The following is a 13,751-nucleotide window of genomic DNA, read 5'->3' as shown; positions in this document are numbered from 1 at the left end:
ACTGAATCAGATTTTCCTCAGTCATCTGCTAGAATGAAAGAATCTGTCCGTAGTAACAAGCATCAGGATGACATGGAGTTCAACCACTAAATGGCAAAACAACAGTCTCCCTGGCAACTTTTCCCACTGCATGGGATGTGCCTCACTCTGATGCTCTCACAGGAATCAAAGTGAACAACAGAACCTGAAATAAAATTCAAGCAGCTTCAAAAAGAGCCAAGATCTTACAGATGTCCAACTTTCCTTCTCAAGAGTTAACTCTTACAGATACCTGTATCTACTCCACCACATCGCATATAAGAGCACATTTTCTTCATTACTCAGTGTTTCAATTATCTCCCTTCACCCTCCAGAAAAAAATAAAATAAAAAACAATCTCTTCATCTTCCAGTACTAGTAACAGGAATCTAGCATACTCCTCCCATGAGCTAGTCCTTTATGTTCAAAAGCACTCAGCACACATGATTTCAGTCACCTTCTCAAAGGGGATGGACATGACAGGTACAGTCCATTCTTAAGGAGGACGAATCATGGTGGGCACTTCTTAACAACACACAGATGCAGAAGAATACCCAGAGCAAGATAAGACATTTTAGGGAGCCACCCACCCCTGTGGAACTCCAGTGTCTAATATTTTTCCAGCTTCTGTGCAATGGATGTCTCTAACCCTAGTCAGTTCTTCCAGCAAAGATTCTCCCCTACTAGGGTTACACAGTGGGAATTCCAAAGCAACAGGCTATGTACAGACATATCAGCATTCCCTCCAACAGAGAGATGAAAAGGAGAAAATTCCTGAGGATGTATCCTCTACTCCATTTTCTGAATCCCAGCCTCCCCCTTGCCTTGGAATGAGCTCTACAAAGCAGTATCTGTTATGTACATGAATCTCAGCTCCCTTCCTTCGGGGAGTTTCCCCTCAAAAGCGACAGGCAAATCCCAGGACAGAGACAGGTGCCGGGGAGGGGGAGGTCTCCTTAAGATGACTCGCCAGAAGCAAGAGAGCCTGCAGCTTTCTTCTTAGGGCGAGCTTTCACACTTCTTACTGGAAGCTGAGGAGAAAGAAAAAGAGGCATCTTAGGTTAGTTTACTTTAACACCTAAATGTCTAACAGAAAGATACAAGAATGCAGAGTGAAAATAGGACAAAACAACTACAACATGATGACCCTATTCATGTCATCCATTGTTTCAAAAAGGCTATTTAACCATTTCAGTTGGCTTTGGTTAGTAAACAAATGACTCTGAGCATATCCATCACATAGCAACCAGGAGAGGAAGACATGCTAAAACAGGACAAGAGTGATAATAAAATAGAAGTCAGCTGTCTTGACAAAAGATTAGACATAGCAATATTTCTAACTGGTAACATTCACATAACACTTCACTGCTATAACTTTTCTGCTTCTTGACTGCCATCCCAAATGCTGCTCTCTGAAAGATGTAGAAACATCTTGAATGAGTTTGCACACTTCACTCCAGTGTCTTTCATTCTAGATATTGGCAAGAAGAGTGCATTTATGATCTACGATGCATTCAGCCCTTCCGGGCAATCTCAGAGATCTCAGTCAAAGACCTCCTACAGTTCCTACATCTGAACCAAAGATCCAAACAGACTGAGCATAAAAACGAATATGCCTGCAAAGGGCTTTATTGGAATTTCTGTGTTCACAATAAACAGCATAGAAGAGTCGTTACTGTGTTTTCAGGATTTCACTTTAAAAATTCCTCGCTAGGAAGCTTGGAATCAAATTTTGTTCCTCTTGTTTCCCTGCTCCTATCTAATATGCTAGAGAAGAAAGCAGAGGGGTCAACTCAGAAGTAAGACTTGGGAACTTAAAAAAGATCCAGGCTGACTTTAAATGCATCTTTAGACATACATGTCCATCCTTGGAGATATTCAGAAGCCATCTGGACATGGTCCTGGGAAACCAGCTCTAGATGGCCTTGCTTGAGCAGTGGGGTTCGACCAGATGATCTCCAGAGGTCCCCTCCAACCTCAACTATTCTGTGATTCTGTTACAAAGAGTACTTATCACATGCAAAGGTGTCCTGTGCACTGTAAAATCAGGTGAACAGTACGACTTAAAATGATGCTCTAAGCAACTACTTTCCTCCAAATTATTTAATATTTAGCCTGAAAAGCTTGACAATGTGAGCCAGTCATATAGCACTCTACCTTAAATAAAAATAAAAAATAAAATTAGGAGTCCAAGTTGAATCGAGCAAATAGGACCCCAACTTCACAAAAAGGGAGAAGCATTTTATCATGCATAAATCAAACCACAAGAAACGTTCAAGTAAGAGTCAAAACCTGGAAAGCAGCACCTCAAAAAGCATATTCTACAAAACACACCAATAGCTGAAGAAAAAGATTAAGCTAAAATGGCTCTTGGACACAACTGCATTTATTTTCATGTATGGTTTGTTTTAATAATAAGAATACAGGCAACTCATGTCCCATCTGAATGGCTGTAAATATCTTGGATCATCACATGGACATATGGAGGGGACAGCTCAACAATGACTAGTTACGCAAACTTCAAGACAAAACCCCGGGGTGAGGGGAATGGGGGGGGATGGGGAGAGGTGTAGAGGGGGAAATTACATTTTCCCCATATCTACGATGCAGAAGTCCAGAAAGGCCTAAGAGGGTACAGAACCGTTGCATTTTAGATGAGGAGAAAGTGGCTGTCCCAGGGATAAATGTCACAGTAGTATTATATATTCAGACTGTAAGAGACAGGAGAGAGGATATAGCCAACAAAACACGTTAAAAATATCTAATGCCCCGCCCTTCAACACAAAACCTGAACGAAAGCAAAGCTGGGTCCTGGCTTATGACAGAGGCTTACAGGCATGATAAAAATACAAAAGCTAGAGACCCGTATAGCAAGTAGACGGCAAGTCCTCTGATGTAGGACTCAACTAGCAAAGACTTAGTCCAACAAAGTTTATATAAACAGCTTTTAAATGCACCAAGACTATGAAGCCAGAGCCTTCCAACAAAGCTCACAAATCAATGTCTGTGCTGGAAATAATTTACACACCAGCTCACCTCAGCTTTCGTCACCTTCTTAGGAGTTTTGAGACTCTGGGTACGTTTAGGAAGTTTGTCTGCTGCATCTTCATCTGATGGGTCTGTTCTAGTCTCCAACGGGGTTCCATTAGACCTCTGTGCCACACTGCTCTCCTCTCCTGAGGAGTAACAGGAAGCTAAGGAATAAGAGAGAACATTTTAGCAAATACTTTTGAAAAATCACATGAAATCTAAAATGGCCCATGCCAAAGGATCACATGAAAGGGAGATGTCAACAATCCTTAAGAAGGATAATCCAAACAGTACAGAGATGTGTTAGTAGATGGGAAGGGACTAGGGAAGGCAACGCAACTTCTCCCAGATAATTTGGAATCTTGTAGTCCTTCTGAGACTCAATGCATGAAAAGTCCAGGGAACCCCTCCTCCTCTCCTGGCTCACCACGAGGCCTCATACAATGGCCCAGCAGGGGTGTCCTGTACCTGAATCCTCAATGGTTTCAAGAAGACTCCCACCAGAGGGGTGCAGCTGTGGCTCATGGCTTCGCATATGCACAGTATCTTCATCCCGGATCAGAGTGAGATCCTGCATGCTGAAACTTCGCAGCTTCTCGGACAAAACTCCCTGGCCCTAAGAGGGCATAAAAATTAGGGTCAAGGATACTTCACCTTCACCAAGATCATCTCACATGGGATCACTCTGAATAAAAGGAAAGGTGCCCTATTCCCCACTCGGGTACTCTCAAAAAACCAGAGAAGGGAAAAAGAAAAGTATGCTCCCAAGACCAACAGAGAAGAGGTTAAAGCAAAATCCATTCCACTCTCCCTCTACTTTTCATAAGTCAAAGGATGGGATTAACTGCAAGGCAAACTGGAGGAAAGGAAAAGTAGATTGGCGCCAACAAGTACCAGCATCCCTAACAGACCCATAGCACTAATTGCTGGCACACAAAACTAAACTGCTGGGGAATTCCTGGATGTTACAGAAGGTGTTGCATTACCTTTGCAGCTGCAGTAACTGCTGCATTGGCAGCAAGGTTTAACCCTCTCTTGCCAACTCGCATCATGGTTTCATAGCTCTTGTCACGAGCCTGAGTAATGTATTCATCAATTTCCTAGGAAGGCAATGTGGAACATGGCATTTAGCTCCTCGTTACAAACACGATCAAAGTCTCCCCACCATCACCCTTAAAAACCCAAAGCTCATCTGGACACTTTTTTCCAGGCTACCAGCATCAGCTGTCATTGATTACGTAACTGCAGCTTCTCTGCTACTTACAGAAAGCTTGCAAATGCAACTTTTAAGTAAAAGTATGCTATTTCCAAATTGTAACAACTGAAACAAAGCCGCTGCTTCTACTGACAATGTGAAAAACCAGCACGGGTACAGAACGTGCTGCTCCTATTGTGATTCAAAGAGCTTAACTACTGACAGTGACTATAAGGGCTCATGACACTGGGTTAGCCAAACATGCTTTCTAAGCGTTAGGCAAACTACTGGCTACATTACTATCTTCAGTAAGCTGCAGTATGACACTGTTGTCAGAGACAGAATCATTCTACATCCACTAGTGTCAGCACAAGCATGATTCAGGCATTTCAGTTTTTATTGTGGCATAACTGAATCAGAAGTCAGTCAGCTCCCAGACAGGTCAGTATCTTAGAACAACAAGTGAGTACCTTCTCCTTATTGGAGAGCGTTGGGTGCACAAACTTCCTGTAGAGGACACTGGAGCCCTTGGTGTAAGGGGAGAGCAGCCAAATCACAAATGCGATTTTCAGCTCGAAATAAAAGGGAAACCTGAGAGAAAGAAGGAAGGGGGAGGGGGGGAAAAAAAAGAGAGAGAGAGAGAAAGATGGAGAACTGGAATCAAGATCAGCACAGAGACAGATGGAGATAACTGGTAGAGAGCAGCATAGACAGAAAGAGCAAAGGCAAGATAAAGGCTCAGAAACAAAAGCATCGATATATCAGGTCAGAATAGCAGAACCCTCTTTGGAATCCTAGGACATACCTTCTTCGAGTCTCATTTAGTCTTTCATCCATAGCCATGAAAACTCCATAAACAGGGCATCTCTCAGCCCTGCAAACACACCAAATTACAATCTGATAGCTACTCTCATCATTCTGAAGTTTGTTCAGACAGTATCCACCGGATGTTAATATTACATTAGTTTCCCTCTCATTTTCCAAAGTTTTCAACTACGTATCTCAATAAATCTCAAGTTCCTGCTAAGGCTGATGGCTCGGTTTCTGAAACTTCCAGTAGGTACTCCTCAGATAAGACACAAAAGGAAGATCAGTGTAAATGAAAAAGAGCAGGCAGCATGTAAGTCTTTCATCTCTAACCCTTACCCAATAAAGTCTCTGGGAAGATACAGTAGCAGAGATTGAAACACATGAATGCAAACTTTCTACTGTCTCTATTTGTAGTAAGAGACTTCTGTTTTCAGTGGTCCGTTTTAAGTATGTGAACAAGCCAAAGCTCTTGTACTTTTTAGATCCTTGTCTGCCTTTCAGAGTTTATGCAGTAAGAGGCAAAACTGCTGAGCACTTTTGTACAGCATGTGTAGCCATTTCATGTTTCTTTAAGAGACGCAACTCTTGACTAGTATTCTTTCAGAGATGTATGCAAAGCTCAAACACTACAGCAATGAAGAAACCGAAGATATCCTGTTCCAAAGGTTCAGTTGAAGACATGGAACGATGATTTGTCATTTTTGGAGGCTTCCATATTGCCCAGCATGACACACAGCACTGAAAGGATTAAGAACCTGCTTCCCCGACCCCACTCCACCCCACTCCCACTAGTGGAAGTGAATTTCATCATGCAAAACACCACTCGGAGCACAGACATGCACCTGATCTGCCCCTCCACACAACAGGCTCACAAAACAAAACAGGTCCCTCCCTTCTACCATCTTTTTTTTTTTTAAGTGTCTTTTAGACCACCATTTCTCAAACTTTACCAGTTCACATTAACAGCTTCTCAAAATATTTTATGTTATGAATGGATGAAGATCCTCGTACAGGTACTGTGTATCTATCCTAACTGTTTGCAAGTATAGGAGACGAAACAACTAAGACAGCAGCTACTACCCACAATATCTACAAACCTGCAGACTCTTCATAGGGATTGAAAACTCGTAAAGGAGAGACAGTTTATTCTTAGCATCCTAACACTACTCCTCTCTTCTTTAAAAAGAAAACAACCAACAAAAAAACCCCATGCCACCAAGGAACTCACCAAGAAAGAACAATGTCTGTGAGCGTTTCTGCAGTGGTGAAAAAGGCAAACACAATCCAGTACATCATCCACTTCACCTGCAAAAGAGCAGTCACTCAATAAACATCCATCAGGACTCAGAAAAAAGCAAAATGTCTTCTCAGTAAAAATGACTCATCATCTCCACACATAAAGATGAATTCAGCAACAAGGTGGCACATATAATCAGTAATGGAGAGGGTCACATACCAAATGGTACATTATAGTTTGGGAAAACATGTAGGATTAATGTGCTCTAAATAGATAAATGCGTACAGATACACTGATGAATGCATGCTCTGTAGCAGTATCATGATGCAACAGTGTTAAAGTCCCAAATAAGCTATCTAAAAAGAGTAAGCAGTTCACTTTAAGAAGTTACAATAGTCTTTCATACATCATGATTATTGTAATAAATATATATACACACACATATGCAAAAGTTTAGTTTCAACTGTAGCCCTATATTTTCTTGATTTAAAGTTTTTTTCTTGGGAAGAAACAAACAAAAAACCCCCACCAAACCAACAGATACAGTATTTTGCTCTAACTCATCAATAAGCATTCTTTGCCTTAATCATTACTCCCAGAAATTACATGAGCATTTCTCTTCTCTTTTTAAATAAAGGCTCAGTAAGAGAGGTAAGAAAGCAAAGAACATGCCACATTAACCTTATCCTATTGTTTAAGGTCTTGAGTATAGCTTACAAAGTGTACTTTGTGCTATTATGGCACATCTGTATGCCTATCGTCTATCTCCCTACTTCCTCACACCTCTCTGGAGCAGTAGGTATTTCTTTCAAAGCAAACATAAAATAATTCCCCCCTAACACACACACACGCTCACACTCTGATGTTTTAGTAAAAAGTCTCTCAGCTACACGCCAATTATTCCTGAAGAGGAATCAGCTGAATTATAAAAACTGCTACCCAAAAATTTCCAATAGCAGAAGAGTCAATATCTTATACGGGAAACTGCCAGTCTTCTACGCTGTTAAGTAGTAAAAATAAATGTAAGTAGCAGATAAATGGAAAGAAGAGGTCACCTTTGCTAAAAGCAACTTAACACTGTTAGTGTCATCAAGAATGGGAAAGGAGAACTAAACTGGATCACGGAAATTCCACATATTAAATCCACACATTAATCCATATATTAAAATTACATGAACAGTTTAGTGACAGTCTTTGTTACAGCAAATGAAGTTATAAAAGCAGATATTTCCCCAAACTTGCATGTGTTGGAAAATTTGGTGGTCTGTTCTTGAAAGACTCTCCAAAACCTTCTAAAAAAACCCAATAAAACTATGCTGCCTCCAACCCCTCTAACACAGTGGATGGTTTTGAAGAGAGTGGTTAGTAGCCCAAATTATTTCCAGTTTATTGTGCAACTTTTTCACAACAGAAAGTAGCAAAGCTTGTATTTTATGGCGCTTTCCTGCCCTTTTGGGTTTTTTTTGGTTTGGGTTTTTTTTTTTTTTTCTCCTTGTATCATCAGTTTGGACAGGACCAGGGCCAGGACCAGGTGTCATTCACTTGACTTCTAAAGCAACTCTATGAAATGATTGGTTAACTCTTCAACGCAGCAACATAAATCAGCTCTTGTATGAAACAGTGTGTGAATAATGACAAATCAAAGGTGGCAAACAGGGCTCCTAATGGGCGACAGATTTCAGAGAAGCGGCATACCAGTAAATCTTACTTTGGTATTAGGCAAAATGAAGGCAATAATAATAAAAGCAATTAGCAGATACATAGATATATATAACATAGTGAGGAATATGGTTTTTGCAGAAAAAAGTTAATCTCACAAACGTAGCAGAATTCTTAGAAGGTTTCCATAAGCTCTTGCTATGGTGCTTCCCTTACAGGCAGGGTGTATGGAGTTTCGACAAAGTTTCCAACAGGCCTAAATAAACACTCAAAGAAACTGAATTGTCAAGGATAAAAAGGAAGGGACTCTTGAGGATTAACAATTGGTTAAAAGAGAGGAAACAAAGGATAAAAATAAATGGCCATTTTTCACAATGAGGAAAGTTACCATTGGAATCCCACAGGAATCAGTATTGAGATCTGTGCTGCTCATCTTCATGAAAGATCTGGAAAAGGTTGCGAATAATAAGATGACAAAATGTGCAGAAGATACTTTTCTATCCAGTGGATTAGGTACGAGTTGATAAAGGAATTCAGAAAGGGGTCTATACTGATTGATCTCCAGTTGACATTTTGTCGCTAAATGTCATTAAATACAAAGTAATGAACTTACAGTATCTGCTTTTTCTTAGTGAAAACTATTGTGGTTACATAAAATAGTTCATGCCACTCAGGAGCGGTCACTGTAGACAGCCTGATGAAACCATAAGCTCAGCGCTCGTTAGACTTTTTCATTCTGCTAACAGAATGCTCAGGAGTATTAGAAGAGGAACCGAGCAGAACAGAAAACATCGCCTTGGTACTGTTTAAATAAACTGCGTGTTCACATCTTTGATACCGGACACAGGTCTCTTGCCCTCTGTCTCCTCCTGCCACCCTTCACCCTATGCTCCACAGCCAAAGACAAAAAGAAATATAGCTCTTAAATAAACTAGACGAATTCTAGCTCTAGAAGTCCCTGGAGTACAGATGACCAGAAACTAGAAGAGCAGAAAGCAGAGGGGAAGAATCACTAACTTTTTTTCTTACAATGTTTGTAATCTGTGGATTACAAATATCTTCAGAAACTGAGGGTCAAACCAGGCTATATTTTTTTTTTTTTTCAATCCATTAAAAAGGAGTCAGGGCTTTGCTGCTCAAGCTGATGACCACCAACTTCAACTAACTGCATGTACATAGTCTCCTCAACTTGTACCACGAACCTAAATAAATTCAGTAAATGCAAAAGCATAATTGGAATGTAGATTTGACCAAAGCTGAAGATGACACATAAAAGAAAGAAATTGCTTTTAAAACAGTCTGAGCTACTAGAAGCAGTTTGTCGCAGCTGCTCAAGGACTCATCATAAATTTATATCATGGTGGGGGAGAAGAGCAAGTTTGCACTGTACTCTGATGCTGTTGATGGACTGCTTGTGGTAGATTGGTCTGTGTCAACTCAATCTTCAATACACCATACTATCGCACAGATATGCCTGTAAGATCTTTCTCCCACACCAATGTTGGTTCTTAAGCACTAAGAGCAAGTAGCAGTACATAGACACAGCTGGCTTGGAAGATGTGCAGCACAGCATTCAAGTTTTCCACTGACTCTTCACATGAAGAACAGTTTGAACAGATATTGGCCCCATTTCCTGTGTTTAACAGAATTCATTTTCCCCCCATCTTTCCACTCATGTTGAGAAGGAAGAAGCCCTCCAAATATCAGTGAATTAGGCAGATGGCACTCCAACATCTAAATGCTTATTTCTGATGTAGTCCTCTCAAGGAGAAATAATTTATATATAAGATCAGTTTTAGCAGTTCAAATACATTTTCTTGAACCAACTCCAGTATTTTAACTGAAAATAAAAACAAGACGAGATTTTCTGCTGCAGCAATCCAGAACTATCTACTTCAAGAAAACCGTATCAATGAAGCATTAAGGAAAACCCAAAAATGAATGCCATACTTTTCCACATCAGCCCTAGTGGGGCTTACAACCAAGTGACTGGTTGATATTATTGTTAAGACAACTTTATGATACTCAAGTACTGTATCTCATTTCTTTTTCACCATCAGATTAGGGAAGTCTTACAGCAATTTAGGTAACTTCTACCAAAAGAAAATCAGATCAATACAACGTTTACATTCTGCAAGGAAACATAGCATTTATGTACCTCAACAGCTAACCTACCCACAGAAAATAAGCAGGTTTTTACTGTAAAGAATACCTACAAATTCAAAGGCTCCATATTTACCAGGTCTTTGAGCTCCAGAACAAGCATGCTATAGGCTGTTCTAAAAAATGAGGTGGTTCCCCCCCCCAAGTTCTCAACAAAACAATTTAAAACTCTGAAATCTGAGTCTGTCTTAACACAGATTCTGTAACTGGAACACAATCATTTTGTGACAGACACTCATGAGCCAGAATAAAATTCTGGGTAAAAAGATACGCATTTCATGCAACAAATGAAGGTCATAGGCAACTGGAAGGAAAGAGGAGAGGAAGGCAAGAGAAGACAATAGTAATACGATACTACTTCATACATAACTTCGAAGATAACTATGAAGTCACAGGATCATACGATTATTCAGATAGTTTCTTTCATGCTTCCTTTTCAGTTTCTAATGTTATTACTAATAAACTTCAAAATTTAGTAAGGCTCATCGTATTTCTGACTATATCTCTAATACTCACTCAAAACACTGTATCAGTCATCAATGCCTCCCGAACATTCACATTTCAACTTCTCTGTGAGACCAGTATTAGAACTCCCCCCCCCCCCCAAAAAAAACCCAAAACACCTCAGCCAGATGCTGTGGTTTGTAAAGCTGTCCACTGTGAGCGAGACCTCTCACCTCAGCTGGCATCTCTTTCAAAAACCAGTGGGCTGAATTTTAAGCCAACACACAGGAAAGGTCTAGGCAATTCTAGAGGACTGAAGCAGCGCGAGACGAAAAAAGGACTATATCCTGCAACATTTATTGTTGATGTGTCATTTTGTAAGGAGCAAACAGAGCCAGTTGGATGAAGAGTCTCAGACTGCACCACAAAGCAATACTGACAAATTATATCCTATTCACCCATATTACCTCTCTTCTCCATCAGGTTATTCCTTGCTCTAGATAAACGGAAATTCATCCCACCCATAAGCCAAAGAGCTCTTGTCTCCACTGATCAACTCAGAATACCCCTTCTGTAAGTAGACGACACATCACATCACTAAACAGCATTTGGTGCTTTAAATACAGTAATTGTAACAATGGTGTAGACAGAGAAGGGGAAACGATTCCAGAAAGGAAGGAGGATGAAGTCTTGACCAACAGAAAACACTGATCACAAGCAGGGTTGATAGGAAGACACAAACCAAGCGTGATTACTCAGCTTTTTGGAAGAAAACAACAGTAGCACCGAAAAAGCAGTAAAAGGACACAGAGTAAGGATAAAGTTAGAGGAAAGAACTTGTCCTGGACTTTCAGATGCTTCCGGACTGCAGCATTTCCCCCACTTTCCCTTCCTCGCTCAGCATCTCCTGAGAAAAAACAGCCCACGCCTAGGGTCTGAAACCTCCCATTTTGGTGGGCGCCCTTCCTCGGCAACTTCTCCAGAGCCCGTCGGGGCTGCGGCGGCGGCGGCCTGGCCGACCCGGGCAGCCCTCGCCTCGGGGACAGCCCGGGGGCTTGCGGGGCAGCCGGGAGGGGCAGGGCGGGCGCTGCGCCGGCACGGCGACCCCGTACTCACATATTCCTTCACGTTTTTCGTCTTCACGGCCTTGTAGGAGGAGTACGCGGGGTAGAGGGTGCCGAAAATCAGCCTGCGAGAAGAACAGACCCCTCAGCGCTTCGCGGCGTCCCGCACTGCCAGCTGCCTCTGCCCGCCGCCGCCGCCGAGAGCTCCCCGGCGGCTGCCGGCGGGACGCCGGTCCCCCGCGACCGCCCCAGGCGGGGCTCGGCCGCCCCCATCGCGGCACCACCCTTGGGCCGCGCTCGGGCCGCGGCAGCCTGCGCGGGCCCGCCGGTACGCGACCGCAGCCGCCTGCGAGGCAGCCCCCGCCTCGCAGCCGCCTCCCCGAGGCGCGGGGTCCCGCGGGGCAGAACCGGCGGCGGCGGCGGCCGCATCCCCCGGGGCGCCCCTGCAGGGGAAGGGCCCCGCGCGGCGGCCCGCGTATCCCTCCGCCCCGGCCGGCCGGCCGGCCGCCCGCACTCACACCACGAGGCGGGAGATGATCCAGGAGACCATGGCGGCGCCGGGCGGGCTCGGGCGGCGGCCCGGGGCTCGGCGGCGGCGGCGGGAGGCGGCTCTTAAAGGGCAGGCTCCTGCAGCAGGCGCAGCCCCGCCCCGGGTGCTTGCAGGGGCGGAGCCGGTGCGGCGGAGGGAAAGGGCCGCAGCGCGCCCCGAGCATCCTGCGCCGCCGCGGAGCCGCCGCCGGTCGGGCCGCCCGCCCCGCGCTGAGGCAGCGCCTGGCGGCGGCGCTGGGGCGGCTCCCGCGCTCGGCCGCGCTGAGGCGGGGCCGCCGCCAGAGCCCGCGGGAGCGGCCGGGCCCCGGGGAGGGGAGGGTGGCGGCAGTGCGGCAGGAAAGGGGGCGTGCAGGAGAGATGGCGGGGGAGTAACGTGCGGCAGGGCAGACCGTGACGGAAGAGAAGGCGCTGAATTAAGATCGCGGGCGCTTCGGGAGGCAGAGTCACAGAGACCACAGAAGCAGCCATCTTCCTGAAGTTGCCTCCTCCAGGGAGTTCAAGACAAGAGCCGTTAAATGCCGCAAACAGACAGATCAGTTAAGTTTAAAAGCGTTTCAAAGCCCCATGGCTCCCAGTTTCACCCGAAACCAGGACGGGGGGAAACAGAAATATCCTTGTTGTAGGGTGGGAATGTGTATGCTTAAGCGTACCAGAGTACCAGAAATCGTTATATTTTAACAACTCAGCAAGAAACACTGTTAAGAGAATCCTCCTCCTCAGTCAACGCCAGAGTTAATTAGTGGGCCCCCTTTGACCCCCCCCAAGTAGCCTGTATGTACGTTACAGTCAAGGGTTGATCAGGCCCAGTACACAGATCTCTGAATCACACTAAGATGATGTCCTGGTTTCGGATGGGACAGAGTTAATTTTCTTCTTAGTAGCTGGTACAGTGCTGTGTTTTGGATTTAGTGTGAGAATACTGTTGATAACACCCTGATGGTTTAGTTGTTGCTAAGTGGTGCTTATCCTAAGTTAAGGACTTTCCAGTTTCCCATGCTCTGCCAGCAAGCAGGTGTGCAAGAAGCTGGGAGGGAGCATAGCCAGGACAGCTGACCCCAACTAGCCCAAGGGGTATTCCATACCATAGAACATCATGCCCAGTATGTAAATGGGGGGGGGGGGAGTTGGCCAGGAGGGGCGGATCACTGCTGGGGCATCAGTCAGCGGGTGGTGAGCAATTGCACTGTGCATCATTTGTCTTTTCTTGGGTTTTCTTTCTCTCTTTTTTTTGTTATAGTCCTTTTCATTACTATTATTATTATTGTTAGTATTATATTTTATTTTACTTTAGTTATTAAACTGCTCCTATCTCAACCCACAAGTTTTACTTTTTATTCCCGATCCTCCTCCCCATCCCACTGGGAGGGGTGAGGGGTGAGCGGCTGTGTGGGGCTTAGTTGCTGGCTGGGGTTAAACCACAACAGTCCTTTTTGGTGCCCAACGTGGGGCACGAAGGGTTGAGATAACAACAGATCTGATCGGAGTGTGTTAAAACAAATTTGTTATAAGTATTCATTGTATTGGTTTAATAGTCACTGGTCACAACGTGGATTCTTTTGTTCTCAAAGTTGGTGTGGTTGTT

The 13,751-nt window shown here is 44.0% G+C and overlaps 1 protein-coding gene across 3 annotated transcripts; it reads right to left on the bottom strand.

Annotated features, from left to right (window-relative positions):
- Positions 1 to 838: 838 nt before the first annotated feature.
- On the bottom strand, positions 839 to 12,170 carry REEP2 (receptor accessory protein 2). 3 transcript variants are annotated; one of them, XM_050905295.1, is made up of 8 exons: positions 12,139 to 12,170; positions 11,673 to 11,745; positions 6,282 to 6,358; positions 4,714 to 4,834; positions 4,035 to 4,148; positions 3,517 to 3,664; positions 3,055 to 3,194; positions 839 to 1,049 (listed from the first exon to the last, which is right to left on the bottom strand). In XM_050905295.1, the coding sequence occupies exons 1-8, from the start codon at positions 12,168 to 12,170 to the stop codon at positions 975 to 977; spliced, it is 780 nt and encodes a 259-aa protein (XP_050761252.1). In that variant the 3' UTR covers positions 839 to 974. The 3 variants fall into 3 exon arrangements, with proteins under 3 accessions (XP_050761252.1, XP_050761253.1, XP_050761254.1); XM_050905296.1 differs by having other exon boundaries at positions 3,517 to 3,658; XM_050905297.1 differs by lacking the exons at positions 3,055 to 3,194; positions 3,517 to 3,664.
- Between the last annotated feature and the right edge of the window lie 1,581 nt (positions 12,171 to 13,751).

This window comes from Gymnogyps californianus, chromosome 14 (genome assembly GCF_018139145.2).
Source record: "Gymnogyps californianus isolate 813 chromosome 14, ASM1813914v2, whole genome shotgun sequence".
Taxonomy (NCBI): Eukaryota; Metazoa; Chordata; class Aves; order Accipitriformes; family Cathartidae; genus Gymnogyps; species Gymnogyps californianus.
The sequence above is the reverse complement of the archived record's forward strand: the minus strand, read 5'-3'. Positions and strand labels throughout refer to the sequence as shown.